The sequence below is a fragment of the Nicotiana tabacum genome, chromosome 14 (genome assembly GCF_000715075.1).
Source record: "Nicotiana tabacum cultivar K326 chromosome 14, ASM71507v2, whole genome shotgun sequence".
Lineage (NCBI taxonomy): Eukaryota > Viridiplantae > Streptophyta > Magnoliopsida > Solanales > Solanaceae > Nicotiana > Nicotiana tabacum.
This window is the reverse complement of record NC_134093.1, coordinates 36042909-36066600: the sequence shown is the minus strand read 5'-3', so window position 1 is coordinate 36066600 and position 23692 is coordinate 36042909. Positions and strand designations below refer to the sequence as shown.

Genomic DNA, 23692 nt, shown 5'->3' with positions numbered 1-23692 from the left:
ATGGAATTAATATGAGACGAGTTACGTTGTCGTACACTCTTGTTTATACACATCGCAAATCGCGTCACGTGAAACGCACCCGCAATCTACAACGTGTTTAATTTTATTTATTATTATTTGAACTTGTGGTCGAGTCACGTGAAACGCACACTCGAATTGGGGATTACGTATCGTGACCATGCCACGGGAACCATACCCACAATCACGATGATTTATTATTAATCGCACCTAAAGCAAACTATGATGTTCGAATATTATTCTATTACTAATTTTGAGATTATTGTAAGGTCATGAGGTATTGAATTATTTGTGGAAGAATTGAATTTATTATTTATAGAAAAGTGGGCTAGTTTAGAGAAAGATGAGCCATCTATGTTATTTATTACTTTGGGCCTCATGAGACTAAATCTTTTGGCCCAAAATCTTTTCTTCTCCAACAGCCCAAAAACCAATTTTCTTAGAAACAAATCGTGGCCCAAGCAAATTATCCAACCCAATATCTCATATTCTGTACATTTCTTAAACAAAACTAATGACACCACAATCTCATGAACAGAATTAGTAAACAAGCCAAATTACAGTGATTCAATAGACCCTTTATCCGGTTAAATCAACTCAAAAAAAACTTTGCAACTCTAAAATTAACATCATGGTCCAATAAACATATGAACAAGGAAACAATCAGATTCAAATGATCCAAATATCAATAGAGTGAACTACTACTTTATGCTACCCAATAATCACATCAATAGACAAGAAGGTGAATGGACAATTATAATCAATGAAGAAAGGGAAATAACGAACCTTTGATATAAATTAACAGAGTTGAAATTACAAGAGCACTAAACAATTCGACGAGTGTGGACTAGAGCTTTCACCGGCCACGAAACCTCGAACAAAAAATTGTGACTTGCGACCCCGATCGACCTTGCAAAATCGGTGATTTAGTGGCTTATTTTTGCTGAGTTTAAAGCTATTTTTTGGGGCGGTGATTTTGCTGGATTTTTCGGAAGAAAGAAAGAAAGAATGACACGAGTAGAAATTTCCTTATCCTAGAAGAAAAAATAAATTTCTCTCAATTCCTTCCTCCCTCTTTATTTTTTTTCTCTCTTCCCTCTTTTTTTCCTCATATTTCTCTTCTATTTATAGAAAAGATTTTCGGAATTTTCAGATTTTTTAAATTTATTTTTAATTTTTTTTTAATTTTAATTAAAAAGAATTTCCACTTCCCATTTTTCTTATTTTTTTTAAAAATGATTCCCCATATTCCTTTACTTTTATTATTTAATTTCTTACTTTTTTTATTTTATTATATTTAAATTTCTACTTTTATACTTTTCTTTTTTTTATTTCCCACTTTTTGTTTTTTTTGTTTTTTTATTTCTCACTTATTTTACTTTTTTTAAAAACAAAATTTCAGCTACCCTTACTTTTATTTTTTAATTCCAACTTTATTTTACTTTTCATTTTTTAAAATTTTCACATTCTTTTACTTTTATTTTTTTTAATTTTCTACTTTCTATTACTTTTTTATTCCACCTATTTTTACTTTTACTTTTTAATTTTATATTTCTACTTTTCCTATTTTTTAATTCCACCCGAAATTTGTTTTTTTTTAAAATAATTAATTTTTATTTATTTTCGGTTTTTAATTCATTTTATTAAAAATAAAGATAAAAATAATAATAAAAATATAACTAATAGTAATATATATATATATATACATATATATATATATATATATATATATATATATATATATATATATATATATATATATATATATATATAACAAATATAAAAAATATATATTAAATTTCTGAAAATATTTACATAGTAGAAGGTGATAAAAATTTAAATATAGTCAAAAATTAGGTGCTGAGAGCTGCCCCTCTTTACTTGGAAACATGAAGAGTTTTCAGGCAAAGACTAGGTGAGCCATGCGACTAATTTGTGACCAAACCATTATTCAAAAGGAAAAGAAATAAAAAATAGGGTGCAACCGAGTCCTGGTTTTGGACAACCTACATATCCCAAATTATAGAAGAATCGGGTCGCGTGTAGTTCAAGAAGAATGGTGGAATGATGAGTTGAGGAGTCGAGTGAGGTTCCGTCGAGGCTCCGGTCCGCGGTCCTGCCATTATATCAAAATAAAAAAAAAAAAGAAAAGTAAACAAGCCTATCAGTTATGAGCTACAAGATTCTTATCTATGAGTTTTTAGAAACTTGATCTTGAGTCTTGACTGGTTCTTCATGCAGACTCTGATCTAAACCTTGATGCTCACTAGCTGTAGATTCTAGTTCATTGTTCTATAGCTTCTTCTAATCAAAACGGGACTCCAATGCCCGTGACTTCAGTCATGTCTTGAGCATTCCACATCTTTTCAATTGTTTTTGCATTTTGGATTCACTTATTTTTTCTTTTCTTTTATTCTGAATTGAGACTTCTTCTTTTGGTCATCTCGAACCCTGTGCCTCGAGGTAAAACCTACTCAGACACCAAAACAAACAAACGACCGAAATTTTTCTACCCCAGTTTGCACTAGGAAGATTTCGTGAGTTATTGTAACAAAATTCTAAACTACTTCTTTATTGAAAGCAATAAAAGGTCGGGAGTGGTGTACCCTGAAAAAGTCATATTTTTGTTTTTGGATGGTGTTCTTTTATTGTCAAAGGATGTCCCAACTAAGGATTGGTGTACCTTATGTTGGGAAAATGTGGCCAGGGAATAGTTATATTGGCAAAGATATCGGGGAGTGGTGTACCCTGCATTTAAGATCAAATCAACTAGGGACTGGAGACCCCATGTTGGAAAAACAAACTAGGGAGTGGAGACCCTATGTCTAAAAATATCAATTAGGGAGTGGAGACCCTATGTTGGAAAAGCGACTAGGGAGTGGAGACCCTATGTCTAAAATAACATCAACTAGGGAGTGGAGACCCTATGTTGGAAAAGGCGACTAGGGAGTGGAGACCCTATGTCTAAAATAACATCAACTAGGGAGTGGAGACCCTATGTTGCAAAAGCGACTAGGGAGTGGAGACCCTATGTCTAAAAATATCAACTAGGGAGTGGAGACCCTATGTTGGAAAAGAAACTAGGGAGTGGAGACCCTATGTCTAAAAATCATCAACTAGGGAGTGGAGACCCTATGTCTAAAATCATCAACTAGGGAGTGAAGACCCTATGTTTGAAAAGAGACTAGGGAGTGGAGACCCTATGTCTAAAATATCATCAACTAGGGAGTGGATATCCTATGTTGGAAAATCATCAACTAGGGAGTGGAGATCCTACCCTAAAATAAAATCAAATAGGGAGTGGAGACCCTATGTTGGAAAAACGACTAGGGAGTGGAGACCCTATGTTGGAAAAGGCGACTAGGGAGTGAAGACCTTATGTCTAAAAATAAAATCAACTAGGGAGTGGAGACCCTATGTTGGAAAAAGCGACTAGGGAGTGGAGACCCTATGTTGGAAAAGGCGACTAGGGAGTGGAGTCCCTATGTCTAAAATAACATTAACTAGGGAGTGCAGACCTTATGTTGCAAAAGCGACTAGGGAGTGGAGATCCTATGTCTAAAAACATCAACTAGGGAGTGGAGACCCTATGTTAAAATTACTTCAACTAGGGAGTGGAGACCCTATGTTGGAACGCGACTAGGGAGTGGAGACCCTATGTCTAAAATAAAATCAACTAGGGAGTGGAGACCCTATGTTGGAAAAAACACTAGGGAGTGGAGACCCTATGTCTAAAATAATTTCAACTAGGGAGTGGAAATCCTATGTTGGAAAACACAGCTAGGGATTGGAGACCCTATACTACCATGATTTGTTTTTTTTTTCTTTCTTTTTAATTTCACATATTTTTTTTAAGATAATGAGTAAAATGCGGGAAAGAGTTTGGAGAAGACTTCCCTTTTGGAGTAGTTGCTGCAAAACTGTTCCTAGCCTTTGCGTAATTTCATTTTGGTTGCACCTGCTTCTTGCAAGGTTGCTTTTGGATTGCACCTGTTTCCCTATTTTTTCAAACAAAGAACAATTTGTCAGTTTGAAACGGTGGTTGGTTTTGTGGCCTTGATTGTTTCAGTCACTTGGTCTCGGTCCTTTCAGTTGCAACTGGTTATTTCCTGAATATCGATTGCATTTCTAACCTCGGAGAACCTCTGGATTTTTCGGACTTTGCCATGATGGTTAGTCACGTGAGACTTAACCTTTTCAACTTTTATTTTGCCCTTGTGGGCATTTGACTTTGAATTTCCTCTTTCAACAGTTTTTGATTTCGAAACATCGGCCAACATGGCCAGTTGGAGTCAACTTGATACCCCTATCGAGATTGGGTGCCTTTTCTTTTGCATATTGGCTTGTATCAAGTGAGAACTCTGTAAATCAGTCCTTCCTTCCCTTCTTTGTCTTAGTTTTGGAACAGAGTTAAATCGAAAAGGATTCAAAGAAAAGAAAATAATGGAATGGACAAATGAATTTAGACAAGAGGTATCCCTTTTGGGGAAAAGATAGAAGGACTTATCTGGAGTGTATACAGACTTCAATAAACATGACATGCCTCTTGGACTAGATGCCTGATCTGTGTAAACCGTACAACTCTCAGAAATTCATCACAACTCTTGCTTTGAGACTGAGAAACTTTGCCCAGGACTGTGTCGATGCCAGTGACTGTGAGGATCCTCTTTTTGATCAGTGGCACCCTTTGCGGGTTTTCACCAGCTGGCCTCTCTCATTTCTCTTCTTACCATCGCCTTATAGTGCTATTTGCGAGTTTTCACTAACAAGACTCTCATTTTTGAATTTTTCTGCTTACCATCGCCTTACGGTGCCCGTGAGGGTTTTCACCGATAAGACTCTCTCATTAGATCCGATAAGATGAATCTATGCCCATTTGAAGCTTTCGGCTCGATTGGCCCAATGACATCCATTCCCCAGGTAACAAACGGCCAAGGTGCTAACATAGGATGCAACTCTAAAGGCGATGCATGAATCAGGTCACCGTGTATCTGACACTGATGACACTTCCGGACAACACTGAAGCAATCCTTTTCCATGGTCATCCAGTAATAACCTGCCCGGAAGATTTTCTTTGCAAGGACATATCCGTTCATGTGAGGTCCACATACTCCCGAATGCATTTCGTTCATGATCTTTTTAGCTTCTAGGCCATCTATACACCTCAAAAGATTCAGATCTGGAGTTATTTTGTACAAGATTTCTCCGCTCAAGAAGAAACCACTGGCAAGCCTTCTAATGGTTCTCTTTTGGTCTCTACTAGCCTGCTCAGGATATTTCTTTGTTTTCAAAAACCTTTTGATATCATGATACCATGGCTGTACATCTGGTTCTATTTCAATTGTATTACAATAACCATGCCTTTCTCGAATTTGGATTTCCAACGGGTCAATATGGACATTGCCCGGATACGGTAGCATTGAGGCTAAAGTAGCTAATGCATCAGCTAACTCCTTGTGGAATCGAGGAATATACCTGAACTCGACGGACTTGAATCGTTTGCTAAGATCTTCCACATGTTGCCTATATGGGATAAGCTTGATATCTCGAGTTTCCCATTCACCTTGGGCTTGCCGAATGATCAAATTTGAATCTCCCATGATTAACAATTCTTCCACATCCAGATCAACTGCCATATTCATTCCCATAATTCAGGCTTCATACTCAGCGGTGTTGTTGGTACAGAAGAACCAAAGATGGGCTGTGGTCGAATAGTGCTGACCGGTGGGCAAAACCAAAATTGCCCCAATCCCGACACCTTTTGCATTTACAGCTCTATCAAAGAACATTTTCCAAGCATTGGTGTCTTCTGGAATTACTTCAACTGAATTTACTTCCTCGTCCGGAAAGTAAGTACTTAGGGGTTGGTATTCATCATCAACCGGGTTCTCAGCTAGATGATCCGCCAAGGCTTGAGCTTTCATTGCTGTACGGGTGACATAGACAATGTCGAACTCAGTGAGCAGGATTTGCCATTTTGCTAACCTTCCCGTAGGCATTAGTTTCTGGAATATGTACTTCAGAGGATCCATTCTAGTTATGAGATATGTGGTGTAGGCCAAAAGATAATGTCTGAGCTTCTGGGCGACCCAAGTTAGGGCGAAACAAGTTCTTTCCAACAAAGTATACTTGGCTTCATAAATGGTAAACTTCTTGCTCAACTAGTATATGTCCTTCTCTCTCTTCCCGGTCACATCATGTTGCCCCAGGACACATCCAAAGGAATTTTCCAAGACTATCAAATAAAAGAACAAAGGTCTTCCTGGCTCGGGTGGAAACAACACTGGCAAAAGCCTCTTGACATTCATCTGTCCATTTGATCGCTGCATCTTTCTTCAGCAACTTAAATATGGGCTCACACGTGGTAGTAAGCTGGGCAATGAACTTGCTGATGTAATTCAATCTCCCTAGCAGACTCATGACCTATTTCTTGGTTCTCGGAGGTGGAAAATCCCGAATAGACTTTATCTTTGTCGGATCTAACTCAATACCCCTCTGGCTGACTATAAACCCCAGAAGTTTCCCAGATGGAACTCCGAATGCACATTTGGCTGGATTTAATTTCAAGTCATACTTGCACAGACGCTCAAAGAACGTTCTCAGATCTCGCACATGGCCTTCTTGTGTTCTGGATTTAATGATCACATCATCCACATACACCTCAATTTCCCGGTGCATCATGTCATGGAAGATGGCAGTCATGGCTCTCATGTAAGTTGCCCCGGCATTTTTCAAACCGAATGGCATAACTCTGTAACAATAAGTGCCCCACGGCATGGTGAAAGCCGTCTTTTCTGCGTCGTCCTCATTCATCAGAACCTGGTGGTACCCAACATAATAATCCATGAAAGACTGTATCTTATGTTTGGCACAGTTGTCAACAAAATTATGAATGTTTGGAAGTGGAAAGTTGTCCTTGGGACTTGCTTTGTTCAAATCCCGATAATCAACACACACTCGGGTTTTCCCATCTTTCTTCGGCATTGGGACCACATTAGCCGACCACGTGGTGTATCGGACCACCCGAATCACACAAGTTTTTAATTGTTTGGTGACTTCTTCTTTGATCTTATCACTAATTTTCGTTTTAAACTTTCTTTGCTTTTGTTGTACGTGTGGGTAACCGGGATAAGTTGGCAATTTATGTACTACCAAATCAACGCTCAAACCTGGCATATCATCATAGGACCATGCAAACACATCCTTGAATTCAAACAAAAATTAGATCAATGCATCCCTAGTTCTTTCATCGGCGTGAATGCTTATCATGGTTTCTCGGACCTCTTCTGGACTGCCCAAATTAACTGGCTCGGTTTTATTTAAGTTTGGCTTAGGCTTATTCTCAAATTGTTTCAATTCTCGATTTATTTCCCTAAAAGCCTCATCTTCATCATATTCTGGATCTTGATTCATTATTTCACAGTTAGACAACATTTTAGGATCTGGACATGAAATCCGCAAGTATGTCATGTTATTTAAGTCCGCATTATTAGAACTGAAAAGGAAAAGATAAGAAAAATAGCAAAATTAGAATAAAGAAAAAGGAAAAATCCATTGACGATGAAATATTGATTTCATTTCATTGAATTGAAGATAAGAGGGTTTACATCAAAATCAAAAGACAATAAAATAAAAACATTCGAGTTACAACCTGAAATAACTCGTAATGTAGAAAAAATGGCAAGACTGGACTACCGGGATTCCCGCCTGACAGGGAATGGGGTAGCTTTCCAATTCTGAAGCTTGGCATTTGGTCCTATGTATAACACCTCAGCAGTGCTCATTCCTTCCCCCGGCTGGACCATGTGGGACTCATACAAAATTTGTTTCATGGCTTCACAAATATCCTCAATCTCTTCGGTCGTGAAGGCCTCTTTTTCTTCTTCTTCTTCTTCTACATATTTGGGATCAATAAATGACTTGGCTCGATGCGGAACGGGCTGAGGCAAGACCCACCCATTTTTCTTACGCTCATCAGCCCATTTTCTATCGGCCTTTATAGCTCGGAAACCTACGCCGAAGAACTTCTCATTGGCGGTTGAAGTAACGGGCTCTATGATGCCTTGTAGAGATACCCCGAGCCCCTTTCCGGGCTTGTACCCATGTTTAATCATTTTAGTGGCAACCATGACTGAGGTATTAGATAAGCAAGGTTGAGGGAACGGGGGCCTTTCTTCGCATTGGTCGGCGATCACAATTTCGAAGGCTTGGTAGACAATGTGCTCACTTCCTTCTCTAGCTTCGAGACATGGGACTGAAGAGTCCCTGTAAATGGATTGTTCATCCTCCCCGTGGACAACAATTTCTTGGTTTTAATGTTCAAATTTGACCATTTGATGAAGAGTGGAGGGCACAGCTCTTGCAGCATGAATCCATGGTCTTCCTAGGAGAAAATTATATGAAGTATCCATGTCCAGATGCTGGAAAGTTACTTCGAAATCCACAGGGCCAATGGTCAAAATCAAATCAATTTCCCCTATTGTGTCTCGCTTGACACCATCAAAAGCGCGCACACAGACATTGTTTGGCCGAATTCTTTCTGTTCCAATTTTCATCCTCTGGAGCATTGAGAGAGAGCAAATGTCGACCCCAAACCCGCCATCTAGCATGACTCTCTTCATATAATAACCTTCGCATTTGACAGTCAAGTGAAGGGATTTGTTGTGGGCGGCTCCCTCTTGGGGCAAATCATCACGGCTGAAGCAAATCTTATTAACTTCGAAGAATCGTTCAGCCATTCACTCCAGTTGTTCAACTGAATTTTCAACCGGGACATATGCCTCATTCAATGTCTTCAGGAGTACCTTCTGATGTTCATTTGAGCTAAAAAATAGAGATAAAAATGAAACCTGGGAAGGAGTATTCCTGAGCTGGTCAATTATTGCATATTTCGAAGTTTTCATTTTTCGGAAAAACTCTTCTGCTTCCTCAGCGCACACAGGCTTCTTAGGCGGAAACCATTTATCCTTGCTCAGTTTTAACATCTTTTGCTCTTCTAGGTTGTGGTAATTCCTAGGTTGGTTCATTTCGTTCACCTCTCCCATAATCTCTTTCCCCTTATAAGTAACCATTGTTTTGCTATAATTCCAGGGGACTGCAGTGGGGCCTCTCATAGGGCTCTGTGGTGCACGACTAATAACCACGGGCTCAGTCAGCCTTGGTAAAATTATCGGCCCCCGCGCCACATAAGTCCCTTTTGGCACATACAACTTCGGCACATTTAACGTGACTTTCCTCTGCTCAAATATTTTGGGAGTGTTCAATATGAGTTGTTCTTTCCTTGGGGCTCTAGGAACATAGAGAATTGCGTCCTTAGCAGGTGCTGCCCCAGTATTTGTTTCCACAGCCTTTTCTGCAACTTGAGGAGTTGGAGTGATTTTCTTCTCATTTCTGGCTTGTTTCGCCGCCGCTTTAGGTCTTGCCTCTGAATCAGCAATGGCGATGATAACTTTCAAAGCTGGATAAAACTCTTTATCATCACAAATCATTCCAATGACCGGCCCATTATTGTGGGCCGGTAATGGATTGTTAGTCACATTGTGGACTTCCTCGTCTCTCAGCACCACTCGTTTTTGTTCTATCAAATTCTCAACGGCCCTCTTGAGAGTCCAACAATCCTCCGTATCATGCCCCTCTGCCCCCGAATGATAGGCACACCTGGTACCGGGCCGGTATGATGCAGATTTTGGATTTTGCCAATTTGGAGGCACAAGTTGCAATAGACCCATCTGGACTAATTTTGGAAACAGGCTAGAGTAGGACTCACCAATAGGGGTGAAGTCATTTTTCCTAGGATGCTCACGAGGGCGTGTATTATGTTGGTAATTGATTTGTGGGGGACGAGAGTTATATGGAGCTTGGTACGAATGGTTATTTCTGGAGGTGGAGCTCGGTGTTGGTTGTAGTGTTGTTGTGGCCATGTATAAGGTTTGTCATTCATCACCGCATAGGGAGGCGGTGCCACGGTATATGCTGCATCTTGATGGAGGTAGTAGTGTTGTGGGGTTCTGGAAGGCAGGTAAGAATGATCGCGGGATCGATGGGGGCCTCTCAAACCTGAAGCCATCATGGCTCCTTCTTCCCTCTTCTTTCGATTTGCTAAACCTCCCGAGCCGTTCTGGATGGCTTGGGAGGTGGCTCTCAAAGCAGATTGACTTATGATTCGGCCAGTTTTCAGGCCATTTCCTACCATTTCTCCGATTTTTATGGCCTCTGCAAAAGGTTTGCCCATGACAGACATCATGTTCTGAAAGTAATCGGCCTCTTGGGCCTGTAAGAAAACATTGACCATTTCTGTCTCATCCATAGGCGGTTTCACTCTGGCTACTTGCTCACGCCACTTGATAGCATATTCACGGAAGCTTTCCGCGATTTTCTTCTTGAAATTGGTCAGAGAATTCCTATCTAGAGCTATATCAATATTGTATTAAAATTGCCTAACGAAATCTCGGGCCAAGTCATCCCATATATGCCAATGGGAGATGTCCTCGTCTATGTACCATTCTGACGCAATTCCCGTCAAGCTCTCCCCCGAAATAGGCCATCAAAAATTCTTCTTTTCCACCTTCCCCTTTCAGCTGATTGCAATATCTTTTCAAATGAGCGATCGGGTCTCCGTGCCAGTCGTACTTTTTGAATTTTGGCATTTTAAAGCCAACGGGCAAATGAACAGGAGGAAACATGCACAGATCGGAGTATGAGACACTATTTTGGCCACTCAGGTCTTGCATGTTCTTCAGAGTTTGTTCGAGGCTTTTTATCTTCCGAACCATCTCTTCTTGCTTGGGGTTTCTCAAAGCTCTTTCCTGTTCCATAGGAGACTCAAACTGCGGGTGCTGAGGGTAAGAGTTTGGGGTAACATGAGCATTGTCTAGTTGAAATTGCGGGACTTGAAAAGTGAAAGCTGAAGGCTCGAAGCATGACTTGGGAACTGTTGGCTGTGCCGTAGTAGAGACTGGTGGTGCGGTGAATAATGTAGAAGGTGCCTCTGAAAACGGTGCCTGGGGGCGAACCTCAGAAGGCATACCGGTGAAATTGGCCGATATAGTGGGGTACCCAAACGGGATAAATGGGTTAGTTACGGGGATGGGGACATTGGAGGTTCCACTCGTCCTAGGAAGCAGTTCAGGAAATCCGGGGATTATACTGGGCGGTTCTTTGCCATTAGACCAAGCGTCCCACATTTCTAACATGCAGACGCGCAACCTCCTATTTTCTTCGGCGGCTGCGGGCTCTGACTGTGGAATAGCCGATATCGGACTATCCTCAGGCTCAATAATTGGTAGATGACTTTCGGAGGCCATAAGAACACTGCCTTTATATCTCGTGAAGTAAGGATGGGAAGCCAGATTACCATAAAACCAACCACCTAAACAGGACCTTTGATATTTGCACACACAACAATCTGGTTAGTTTGAGATATTTAACAGATAAAGAATCGCATATTGGGGAGAACACTGCCTTTATATCTCGTGAAGTAAGGATGGAAAGCCAGATTACCACAAAACCAACCACCTAAACAGGACCTTTGATATTTGCACACACAACAATCTGGTTAGTTTGAGATATTTAACAGATAAAGAATCGCATATTGGGGATGCAATGCACTTAAACAGTTAAATGTTTCTAAATGTCTTTGCAATGACTGTATGTTTCATCCCGGCTTTACTATCTCCTTTCTCAAATTTCGAATCCTGATTTCTTTTTCCTTCCCTTATTGCTGTTTTCGCTCTTTTATTTTTCACTCTTTTTTCTTTCTTGTTCACTCAATTTTCCTTCCTTTTCTCTTTTTCTCTTTATTTTTCACTCAGATTGTCTATAGCTACGATCGAATCCAATGGGGATTGCCTACGTATCATGACGCCGCATGAATCAGATCATTACGCAGTTCAGGAAATAAATGCAGAATAAAAGAAAAGAAAATTTTGGTTTTTGTTTTTTTTTCAATATTTCATTAAATAATTTTTTTTTGGTTTTTCTATTACCAAGACTTTGGAAATACTGACGATTAAACATACATACTCAAAACGGAAAAAAACAGACTCGAAAAGGTAAAATACAGACTCAAAACCAAAAATAATAAATAAAAAAAAATCAGAAATACATAATAGCCTCCAATACTACTCCGGGGTCCCGTGGTACATCAGTCGGTCTCGACGCGAGCCTGCGTGCAATCTCTTCTTGAAGGTACTCTAAATCATCCATCACCTGACGGAAAAAAGTCATTACAGAAGCAAAGAACACGGACCTGGTCATATCTTTGCATTCATGGCATTTCATTGCGACATAATCAGCGATTTCTTTAACCCTCATTCTAATGACGTCCTTTTCTTGGAGCAAGCATCCAATTTGCTGAGACCGGGCCTCCAACACCTGCGTGGCCGTATGGTTTTGGTCTTGCAATTGTTGTATATCTTCTTCCAATCGGGAAATCAATGTATAGCAATTCTCTCTTTCAGCTTTGAAATCCTTTGTCTGTTGGATCATTTTATTTTCGAGATTAGTTAGTTTTTCCCCTAAGATCGCGACCCCTCTATCATACTTTTGCTTTAAATGTTGAACACACCTTGCCCGTTCTTCTGCATTATTCGCCAATTTTGCCCGAGCTTTTGCCAATTCTTCCTCGGCCTTTGTCAAATCAAACCCATAATCATGAACTTTTCGCCTCAGATTGCTTATGAGTCTTTCATCTTTTTCGCTTCTTACCGGGTTTTCAGAACTATTTTCATTTTCTGAATCTGAGCTCGGAGGGCTTCATTTTCTCGAGCCAATTTTTTCTTTTCTCTTTCATCCTCGGCAGCCTGCAAATTACTGTTGAATTTGAGGTTTTTGATTTGATCCTCTAGCTTGCTTATGGTGGCCTGGTATTCCTTCTCTTTAGCTAACCAAATCCACTTTTCTCGCGCTCCATCGGTGAATTGTTAGACATGGGGTCTTTTGGCGGGCTGTTCTTTTTCTTGATCGACTCGAACTATCTTACCATACCAGGCTGTATAGTTAGATTCTACTTCACCCGAGGAACAATCCCGTACTTTAGTCTGTGGCTCCAGAAACCTACATTGGTGCCAAATCTGGCGAACCTTTTCTTCTGGGAATGCGGCTTTTGGGCATAATTCAATAACCTATGGACTCAAATCTTCATCATAAGGGACTGTTTGGTATCTTTCCAATTGGCGTAGGACTCGATGCGGAGCATATGGCTGAATACTCCGAAGTCCCATCAATAAAAGAAAGCGCACTCCGACAAACATGTAAATAACCTCATTGACCGTGAGCCAGCTGAAAGTCCACTCAATTCGGTTTGCGGTCAAAAAATCCAAATACGCGAACAAAGCCTCAGTACCCTCCGGTAACTCATGACCGTTTACCCAGTTTTCATATTCTTCAATGCAATCGAGTCTGGTCAGACCGTAATTCATGTACCTCGGGCGATGGCAAAGATGTTCCACTAGCCACATTTGCAAAAGCAAGTTGCAACCCTCAAAGAACTTTGTCCCAGCTCGACAGGCGGTTAGAGCTCAATAGATTTCCACGAGAATCATCGGTATAAGAGTGCCGTTGGCCTTTTTGACCATAAAGTCGGCCATTCCTGCAAGTCCCAGCTCTATATGTCCGTCACTCCTTGGGCATATCAGAGTGCCTAAAAATGCAACTCCGAAAGCTAAACCTCTGTGTGTTTCCCATTTGTTTTTATTTCCCTGATGACTCAAACCAGTGTCCAGAGCCTCAAATCCTCGGGGATCCCCATACCGGCTATATAAGAAGTGGAATGTGCAAAATCCTTTGGCCAAATATCAATCTTTAACTTGCCGGCTAATGCTCAGAAGGTCCAAAAACTTATGAGGGGTTACAGGTCTTGGTGCTACTGGATATCAGTGCCTGAGATTCCCGTCAAGACCAACATAACCTGCCATCTCCTCTAGCAAAGGGGTCAACTCAAAATCAGAGAAGTGGAAAACATTGTGCGTCGGGTCCCAAAACGATATCAAAGCTTCAATTATATCAACCCTTGGTTTAATTTTCAGAAGCCCGGTGAGCCCACCTAAAGCCTTTGTCACATAACGCTTGCTGACCTACCCCAGGTCATTCCACCACATGTGGAGTCCCAGTGGAATCTCATCTACGACCCGAAAAGGTACATTCTCAACGGTGCTCATTCTACACACAAATTGAGGACAAAGATCAAAACCGACATACTTTCCAAAAACACAAAGTGGTTAATTTTAAAAATCCAAATCAGTAAATTTCGTAACAAAAAGGTTTTTGTTTTTGGGCAAATACGGCCCTTCAGCACTTGAGAAAAGTTTTTAGGGTTGTTTCTTCCAACTGGGGTTAGTTATAGGAGACAAAACTGACTTGGGTTTACATTGTGACTATTCTTGTGAAAACAGCCTTCCGGCGCTCCAGGAGAATGTTTTAAGGCTGTTTTGACAAGAACGGCCTCGGGTGATGATCATGTTTCAAAAGGTTCTTATTTTGGTTAGTTTTGAAAAAATATGGTCGGGCCTGATAGGGGTTGCCTACGTATCTCACATCCGGTGAGAATCAGACCCGCGTAGTTCGGTAGGTTTTGGCGCAATAGGAAAACATGACTTATTTTGAAAATGACGTTTTTTTTTTCAAAATTTCGACAGAGTTTCAGTACTTTTCAAATACCTGGATTTTCAAAATCGGGTAATTTTTTTTCTCCTACCTCACTTTTTGGTTTTTCTTGGTTCCCTTTCCCTATTTTAGAAGCCGATCAACATGCAAGCCGAAAAAAATATATGCACAAGTAGCACGTAAAATGCATCAGGATGGTCCTTTATATTTGGTACACCTGTCCTAGATGGACCCAACTCCTGTGTTGAGTCTCCAAAGTCAAATGCACGTGATGCAAATAAACGTTCCTACTAGGGATCCGGCATGAGGCTATGTTATTTTTAGGTTTAGATCCCGGGTGTGTTGTTCTAGACATGGCTTACCCGAGAAGACAACTCGAGCTGGGGAGAGGGGGGGGGGGGGCAGCGTATCGGGAATACAGAAGCTTCACCAGCTTTGCAACTTGTCCGATCCTCGTTCTAAAATTAGGGGTATGATTCTAGCAGAAAAGAAATCATGCGAAGCGCACGCTTCCCAGAAGATTTAGAAGACTCAAAGAGAAGAGGGTGTCGTAACAGTTTATATACAGTTCAAGCAATATCAAAGCAGTAAAAAGCGGTATTTAGCACATTAGGCTCAAACACATAAAAATCAGATAATAAATAAAATCTAAGTATAACAGTTATTCTAAGCTCTAATTCTGAACCCTGAACCAAAGATTTTGGGTTCTTATTCCCCAGCAGAGTCGCCAGAGCTGTCACACCTCTTTTTTCCCGAGGGAATATGGGATAGGGAGTTTATTCTAATTTAAATGACATTATTCGAAATGGGATTATTTATTTATTTAGAGTTGCCACTTGAAATAATTTATGGTGTCCCAAGTCACCGATTTATTTTAGAATCCCAAATCGAGGAAAATTGACTCTTATTTATGGTCTGCGAATACAGAAGACCGGGTAAGGAATTCTGTTAAACGAGAGAAGGTGTGAGGCACTCCCCAGTTCCGTAGTTTTAGCACGGTCGCTCAACTATTAATCATTGCCCTAGTTATCTGATTTAATACATGTTTTAAACCTATATGTGCATTTTTATTCCTTTTACCGCTTTTATTACATTACTGCATTTTAAACTTTTATGGAATTAATATGAGACGAGTTACGTTGTCGTACACTCGTTGTTTATACACATCGCAAATCGCGTCACGTGAAACGCACCCGCAATCTACAACGTGTTTAATTTTATTTATTATTATTTAAACTTGTGGTCGAGTCACGTGAAACGCACACTCGAATTGGGGATTACGTATCGTGACCATGCCACGGGAACCGTACCCACAATCACGATAATTTATTATTAATCGCGCCTAAAGCAAACTATGATGTTCGAATATTATTCAATTACTAATTTTGAGATTATTGTAAGGTCATGAGGTATGGAATTATTTGTGGAAGAATTTGATTTATTATTTATAGAAAAGTGGGCTAATTTAGAGAAAGATGAGTCATCGATGTTATTTATTACTTTGGGCCTCATGAGACTAAATCTTTTGGCCCAAAATCTTTTCTTGTCCAACAGCCCAAAAACCAATTTCCTTAGAAACAAATCGTGTCCCAAGCAAATTATCCAACCCAATATCTCATATTCTGTACATTTCTTAAACAAAACTAATGACACCACAATCTCATGAACAGAATTAGTAAACAAGCCAAATTACAGTGATTCAATAGACCCTTTATCCGGTTAAATCAACTCAAAATAAAAATTTACAACTCTAAAATTAACATCATGGTCCAATAAACATATGAACAAGGAAACAATCAGATTCAAATGATCCAAATATCAATAGAGTGAACTACTACTTTATGCTACCCAATAATCACATCAATAGACAAGAAGGTAAATGGACAATTATAATCAGTGAAGAAAGGAAAATAACGAACCTTTGATATAAATTAATAGAGTTGAAATTACAAGAGCGCTAAACAATTCGATGAGTGTTGACTAGAGCTTTCACCGGCCACGAAACCTCGAACAAAAAATTGCGACTTGTAACTCCGATCGACCTTGCAAAACCGGTGATTTAGTAGCTTGTTTTTGCTGGGTTTAAAGCTATTTTTTGGGGGGCTGATTTTGCTGGATATTTCGAAAGAAAGAAAGAAAGAATGACACGAGTAGAAATTTCCTTATCCTAGAAGAAGAAAATAAATTTCTCTCAATTCCTTCCTCCCTCTTTTTTTCTCTCTTCCCTCTTTTTTTCCACAAATTTCTCTTCTATTTATAGAAAAAAGTTTCGGAATTTTCAGATATTTTTATTTTTTTTAATTAAAAAGAATTTTCACTTCCCATTTTTCTTATTTTTTTAAAAAATAATTCCCCACTTTCCTTTACTTTTATTTTTTAATTTTTTACTTTTTTTTACTTTTATTATATTTAAATTCCCACTTTTATACTTTTCTTTTTTTATTTCTCACTTATTTTACTTTTCTTTTTTTTATTTTCCACTTATTTTACCTTTTTTTAAAAAAATTTCAGATACCCTTACTTTTATTTTTTAATTCCAACTTTATTTTACTTTTCAATTTTTTAAATTTTCAAATTCTTTTACTTTTATTTTTTCTAATTTTCCACTTTCTTTTACTTTTTTACTAAATAATTTCCACCTACTTTTACTTTTATTTTTTAATTTTATATTTCTACTTTTCCTATTTTTTAATTCCCATCCGAAATTTGTTTTGTTTTTAAAAAAATTAATTTTTATTTAATTATAATTAAAAAACAATTTCCACCTACTTTTCCTACTTTTATTTTTTATTTATAAAAATAAAGATAAAAATAATAATAAAAATAATACTAATAGTAATAATTGACCTTTTAAATTATTATTAATTTTTATCACATATATATATATATATATATATATATATATATATATATATATATATATATATATATATATATATATAAGTGTAACAAAGCTAAAAAATATATATTAAATTTCTGAAATTATTTACATAGTAGAAGGTGATAAAAATTCAAATATAGTAAAAAATTATGTGCTCACACTTGTTGAATTGTATTGTACGAGCAGAGGATTGAGGTTCTGTTCTATATTTAATATAAGAAGAATTATATATGTACTAGTTAAATAGCCATATAGTATCCCTTTTTTTCCCAAGGCGAGAACCCCAAAAAGATTAATATGCTCTTAATGTATTTCATGACTTGTCATGCAACTGCATAGCATACACATAAAGAGGTTATTTGGTATATCACAACTTATATTGAGATTATAATGTGAGGATTATACTACATGAATTAAATAGATAGGATTATTTAGTAGATGCATTTTTACTAATATATGTTTAGTTTATTGGATAAAAAATAGAAAATATATAATATAGATGCTTGATTTTATATTAGATAAACTTGGATATATTTTTAGTTTTAACTTTTGCTTGCTTAAAAGACTTTTGGGAAAGAACTCAAGAGAAAAACATACTTATCATTTAGCTGTTGTATTCTTGGAGTAGTAATTCTGGGATGGTTATCCTACATTTAATGTGGTATAAAAAAAGTTATTACAACTGTTATATAAATAATTAATACGGGAATCAAAAGCCAACCAAACATAAGATAAAATAATCACATATTTATCCCGAAATCATTATTCATTATCCTTCACACTAGACAAGCCCTAAGGAATAATATGCACATAAATTATTTCACAATATAATACTCAACAAAGTTTAAACTAAGGGTGGCAAGTGGGCCGGTCCGGGCCCGGGACCGCAGTTCAAATGGGCCCAACGGGCTAGGACCGGTAGATGTTGGCTTGGGCCAGTCTCGTGGGCCGGTTCTTGGTTTTGAACCGTTAGGGCTGGGACCGGACCGGTCCCTTGGCGGGCCAAACAGTCCCAACTGTAAAAAAAAATTTAAAAAAAAGAGCAGTTTGAAAAATTTTAAAAACAGCCGTTGGGCTGTCAAAAATAGCCGTTGGCTATTTAAAAAATAGCCATTTAACCCTCTTCCCCCTCCCTCCCCCCAAACTTTATTTTAACCCCAAGCTTTTTATAATTACATTTTCCCCTATTTTCAACTATAAATACCCCCCCATTCTTTCATATTTTCTTACAAAATCAATATCAATCTATCATAATCTCTCTATAATTTTCTTCTGTACTTTCAGAGATTGGATTCGTTCGGAAAGAAGAAATTTTGAATTTGCTGAATCACAACTAGAGGAAGACGAAGCTTACAAAGAACTGCTAGCTGAACTTGCAGACGATGCTGCTTCGCCCGACATTGGAAGCGACGATGACCAAGCTATTTTTCCGCTATCACTAACGAAAATTCCTTCGTACTTTGAACGATTTATGAAGTTTGTAAGAGATACCATGTAACTTGTATGAACAAAAATTAGTATGTATTATGTAACTTGTATTTTGGCACATCTTGATTAGTTTCTTTTTCTTCTCAATGGTGGTATTAGCACTTTGTTGTGCTCATTCCATAGGGGGAGAGGAAGACTAAGAAAGATATTGCCTTATTTTTTAAATGCTATAATAAAATTACAAGGCATTGCTTTGAATATCTCTTTACAATATTTTTGTCTTTAAATTTTGAATTAAAAAGTTTAGGTCACAATTCTATAATAAAATTTACAAGGCATTGCCTTAGATATTTTTTTTTACATCTTTTTGTCTCTAATTTCAATTCTAATTTTTTTTTAAAATAATTAATATTTTAGCCGTTGGGCCAACTTAGCCCATTTAGCCCGGGACCATGAGTTTGTGGGCCCGGTCCGAGACCGGTTCCTAGAAAAAGACCATTTAGCCCGAGACTGTTTGGCCCGTTTAGTTTGGGACCGGACCGGGACCGAGACCGTTTGGACCGTCCCACTTGGCCCGTTTAGCGCCCGAACCGGCCTACATGCCACCCCTAGTTTACATCAATATTTAACATGAAACACTTTATATCTCAACACAATTCAAACTAAGGACTTGTCATAAACGACAGTGCAGAAAATTAACCAAACACCCCAACGATTCCACGACAACATACACAATGCCCCAAAATCTAATACATTGGCATACACAATGCCCCATATATGTTACAGTAGTGAAAAAATAATTTCTAACGCCCCAACGCCATAGCACGAGGCTACGCCTGTCACGACCCAAATTTTCCTCCGTAGTATGTCGTGACGGCACCTAGTCTCTATGACTAGGTAAGCCTAACATTTGTGCGGAACAACACAAAATAAACTGAACTCAAACCTCAACACATGAAATATAAAAAAAAACTGCGATTCAAATAAACACAACTCCCAAAACTCGGTAGAAATAAGTCACGAGCTTCTAAGAGAAAATATTAAGTGTCTCTATACATCAGAGTCTAAAAAGAATAAGGATAAATAACATAATAAGGATAAAGTGGGACTCTGAGATCTGTGAACGCTGGCAAATGTACCTTGAAGTCTCCATGTACAGGCTATCTCACTGGTATCTGGCATGGTAGGAAGAACCTGGATCTGCACAAAAAGATGTGCAGAAGAGTAGCATGAGTACACCACAACAGTACCAAGTAAGTTACAAACCTAACCTTGGTAGAGTAGTGACGAGGTCAGGTCGAGGATCCACTAGAATAAAAAGGAACAAGGCAGAAAATATAATAATATAATGAAACACTGAGAATTTAACAATAAGGAATTATAGAAAGGTAATAACACATCAAATAGAGGTAAACAACAGGTGGCACTCCCGAGGTTCCGCCACGTAGTCCCAAAAGTAAATACACAGCAGGGAAGCTCCCGAGGTACCGCCTCGTAGTCCCAAAAGTAAATATGCAACGGGAAGCTCCCGAGGTACCGTCTCGTAGACCCAAAAGTAAATACATAACTTATAACTTATGGAAAACCTAATTTACAGCGAGGAATCCTACAGTTAAAGACTGAATACAAAATCAAGGAAGCAGGTAATTCAACTAAGCATGTTGCACAATTTGCAAGTAAGAGTAAAGACACGTAGACATATGATACTAGACTAAACATGATAACTGCACATGCTAAGGAAACTCAGTTAAGTAATCAAAAGATGACTACTCAGCAAGAACTGGAATTTTCACATTTAGCCCATGTACGTACTCGTCACCTCGCGTACAGAGCACTCACATATCACAAATTATTACAATGGTACCAAATCCTAAGGGGATTTCCCCCACACAAGGTTACACAAGTCGCTTACCTTAAACCAAGCTCAATCAGCCAATAAGAATGCTTTTCCCTCGATTTTTTTGACTCCGGACGACCCAAATCTAGCCAAAAGCAATTTTAGATTATAATTACAACTACAAGAAACTAATTTAAATAATAACACTACGACTTTAGCAAAGAATTGAAAAATCGTCCCAAAAAGGTCGACCCGGGTCTACGTCTTGGAATTGGGTAAAAGTCACAAAATACGAACACCCATTTGACCACGAGTCCAACCATACCAAATTTACCAAAATTCAACACCAAATCGCCGCTCAAATTCCCAAATTAAACTCTCTAAATCCCTAGCCTGCATCTCTCAAATTCCACTTTAAATACACAAAAACTAGGTGGGAAATTCAATGAGAAAACAATATTATTGAATAAAAATGATCCTAAGTGACTTACCTCAAGAAATCCCTCGAAATGCTCTCAAAAATTGCCAAGACTCGAGCTCAAAATGTTTAAGATGAAGCAAAATCGCGAACCCTTGTATTTAAGTGTTATGTCCAGCACTTCCGCTTCTGCGGAAACTTAACCGCTTCTACGGCATCGCAGAAGCGACCTCTCACTCACATCTGTGGCTTCTTTCGCTCCTCCATCCCCTCACTCCCCATCTGCGGACTCGCTTCTTCGAGCCTCTAAGACATTTCTGTTGTCCCAGCTCCCTTGCCCAATTCCGCTTCTGCTGTCCAAAGCCTGCTTCTGCTGGTGCACATCTGCACAAACACGCCCGCTTTTGCGGACATGCCACCCACGCACTCGTCCGCTTCTACGATCACTCTTTTGCAGAAGCGACTCCGCTTCTGCGGCCTTCACACCGCACCTACGACCACATGCCATCTCCTCCAGCCCCGCATCTGCACCCAAATGCTCGCTTCTGCGAGCTCACACCTGTGGTCAATCTTACGCAGGTGCGATTGTACGAGAATGGTGCATTTCAGCCATTCTCACAAGTCCAATTTGTTCTAGATTCAATCCGAATTACACCCAGGGACCCCGCCCGAATGTACCATTAAGTCCTAAAATATCATACAGACTTAGGCGAGCCTTTAAATCAAATCAAACAACGCTAAAAATACAAATTGTTCATCGATTCAAGCCTAATGAACTTTAAAACTTCAAACTTCTACATTCGACGCTGAAACCTATCAAATCAAGTCCGATTGAGCTCAAATTTTTCACACAAGTCCTAATTGATATTACAGACCTATGTCTAGTGTACCTCCTGTACGGGGTGCTTTCAGCTGTTAGTCCAGCCGATCAGGCCCGAGCCAACGACAACAACCATGTCCTCCGAGCATATGGTGAGGGATTGCCCCAGACTTAGGAGGGGTACACCTCCACAGATTTCTCAGGCACCTCGTGCTCCACCGGGTCCTCAGGCTATGATTACAGCACTAGCTACCACTCCACCTGCACCGCCAGCTAGAGGTGGAGGTCGAGCAGGTAAAGGTCACCCTATATGGGAAGGTCAGGCTAGATACTATGTTCTTCCTGCTAGGACGGAGGCAGTTGCATCTGACTCTATAATCACAGGTATTGTTCCGGTCTTTCATAGAGATGCATCAGTCTTATTTGATCCAGGCTCCACTTATTCATATGTGTCATCTTATTTTGCTTTGTATTTTGGTGTATCCCGTGATTCTCTGAGTTCTCCTGTCTATGTGTCTACACTTGTGGGTGATTCTATTATTGTTAACCGTGTGTATGGGTCATGTTTGATTGTTCTTAGTGGTTTTGAGACCAGAGCCTATTTATTATTGCTTAGTATGGTGGATTTCGATATTATTCTAGGCATGGACTGGTTGTCGCCCTATCACGCTATCATTGATTGTCACGCCAATACGGTGACGTTGGCTATGCTACGTCTATCGTGGCTAGACTGGAGAGGTACCTTAGATTATGTTCCTAGCAGAGTTATTTCATTTTTAAAGGCTCAGCGGATGGTTGAGAAGGGGTGGGATGCGTATCTAGCTTATGTGAGGCATGTCAGTGTTGATACTCCTATCGTTGAGTCAGTTCTAGTAGTGAGGGATTATTTATATGTATTCCCAGCAGATCTTCCGGGCATGCCGCCCGACAAAGATATCGACTTTGGCATTGATTTGTTACCGGACACTCAGCCCATTTCTATTCCACCATATCGTATGGCCCCATCAGAGTTGAAACAATTAAGGGAACAGTTGCAAGAGTTGCTCGATAAGGGCTTCATTCGGCCCAGTGTGTTGCCTTGGGGTGCTCCTGTCTTGTTTGTAAAGAAAAGGTGGTTCTATGCGAATGTGTATCGATTATTGCCAGTTGAAAAAAAGTTACAGTGAAGAACATGTATTCATTGCCACGTATTGATGACCTATTTGATCAGCTTCAGGGTGCCATAGTGTTCTCTAAGATCGACTTGCGTTCAGGCTATCATCAGTTGATGATTCGGGAGCCAGACATCCCGAAGACTGCTTTCGGGACTCGGTATGGTCATTACGAGTTCCTGGTGATGTCTTTTGGGCTGACCAATTCCCCGACAATATTCATGCACTTGATGAACAATGTATTTCAATCCTATCTTGACTCTTTCGTCATTGTGTTTATTGACGACATCCTAGTGTACTCCTGAAGTCGGGAGGATCATGAGCAGAACCTAAGTACTGTGCTACAGACCTTTAGAGAAAAGAAGTTGCATTCAAAATTTTTGAAGTGTGAATTCTGGCTAGACTTAGTGGCATTTTTGCGCCATGTAGTATCAAGTGAGGGGATCAAGGTATATCCGAAGAAGATTGAAGCAGTGCAGAGTTGGCCCGGACCATCCTCAGCTACGGAGATCCGAAGTTTTCTTGGCTTGGCGGGGTA

The 23692-nt window shown here is 39.3% G+C and overlaps 2 protein-coding genes across 2 annotated transcripts; both read right to left on the bottom strand.

The window, feature by feature from the left end:
- Window positions 1-8330: 8330 nt before the first annotated feature.
- On the bottom strand, window positions 8331-8756 carry LOC142168887 (uncharacterized). Its single transcript, XM_075230057.1, has one exon. It carries the CDS (start codon window positions 8754-8756, stop codon window positions 8331-8333), a length of 426 nt encoding a protein of 141 aa, XP_075086158.1.
- LOC107797942 (uncharacterized) lies at window positions 8757-11321 on the bottom strand. Its single transcript, XM_075230056.1, has 3 exons — window positions 10518-11321; window positions 10075-10396; window positions 8757-9751 (listed from the first exon to the last, which is right to left on the bottom strand). The coding sequence occupies exons 1-3, from the start codon at window positions 11319-11321 to the stop codon at window positions 8757-8759; spliced, it is 2121 nt and encodes a 706-aa protein (XP_075086157.1).
- Between the last annotated feature and the right edge of the window lie 12371 nt (window positions 11322-23692).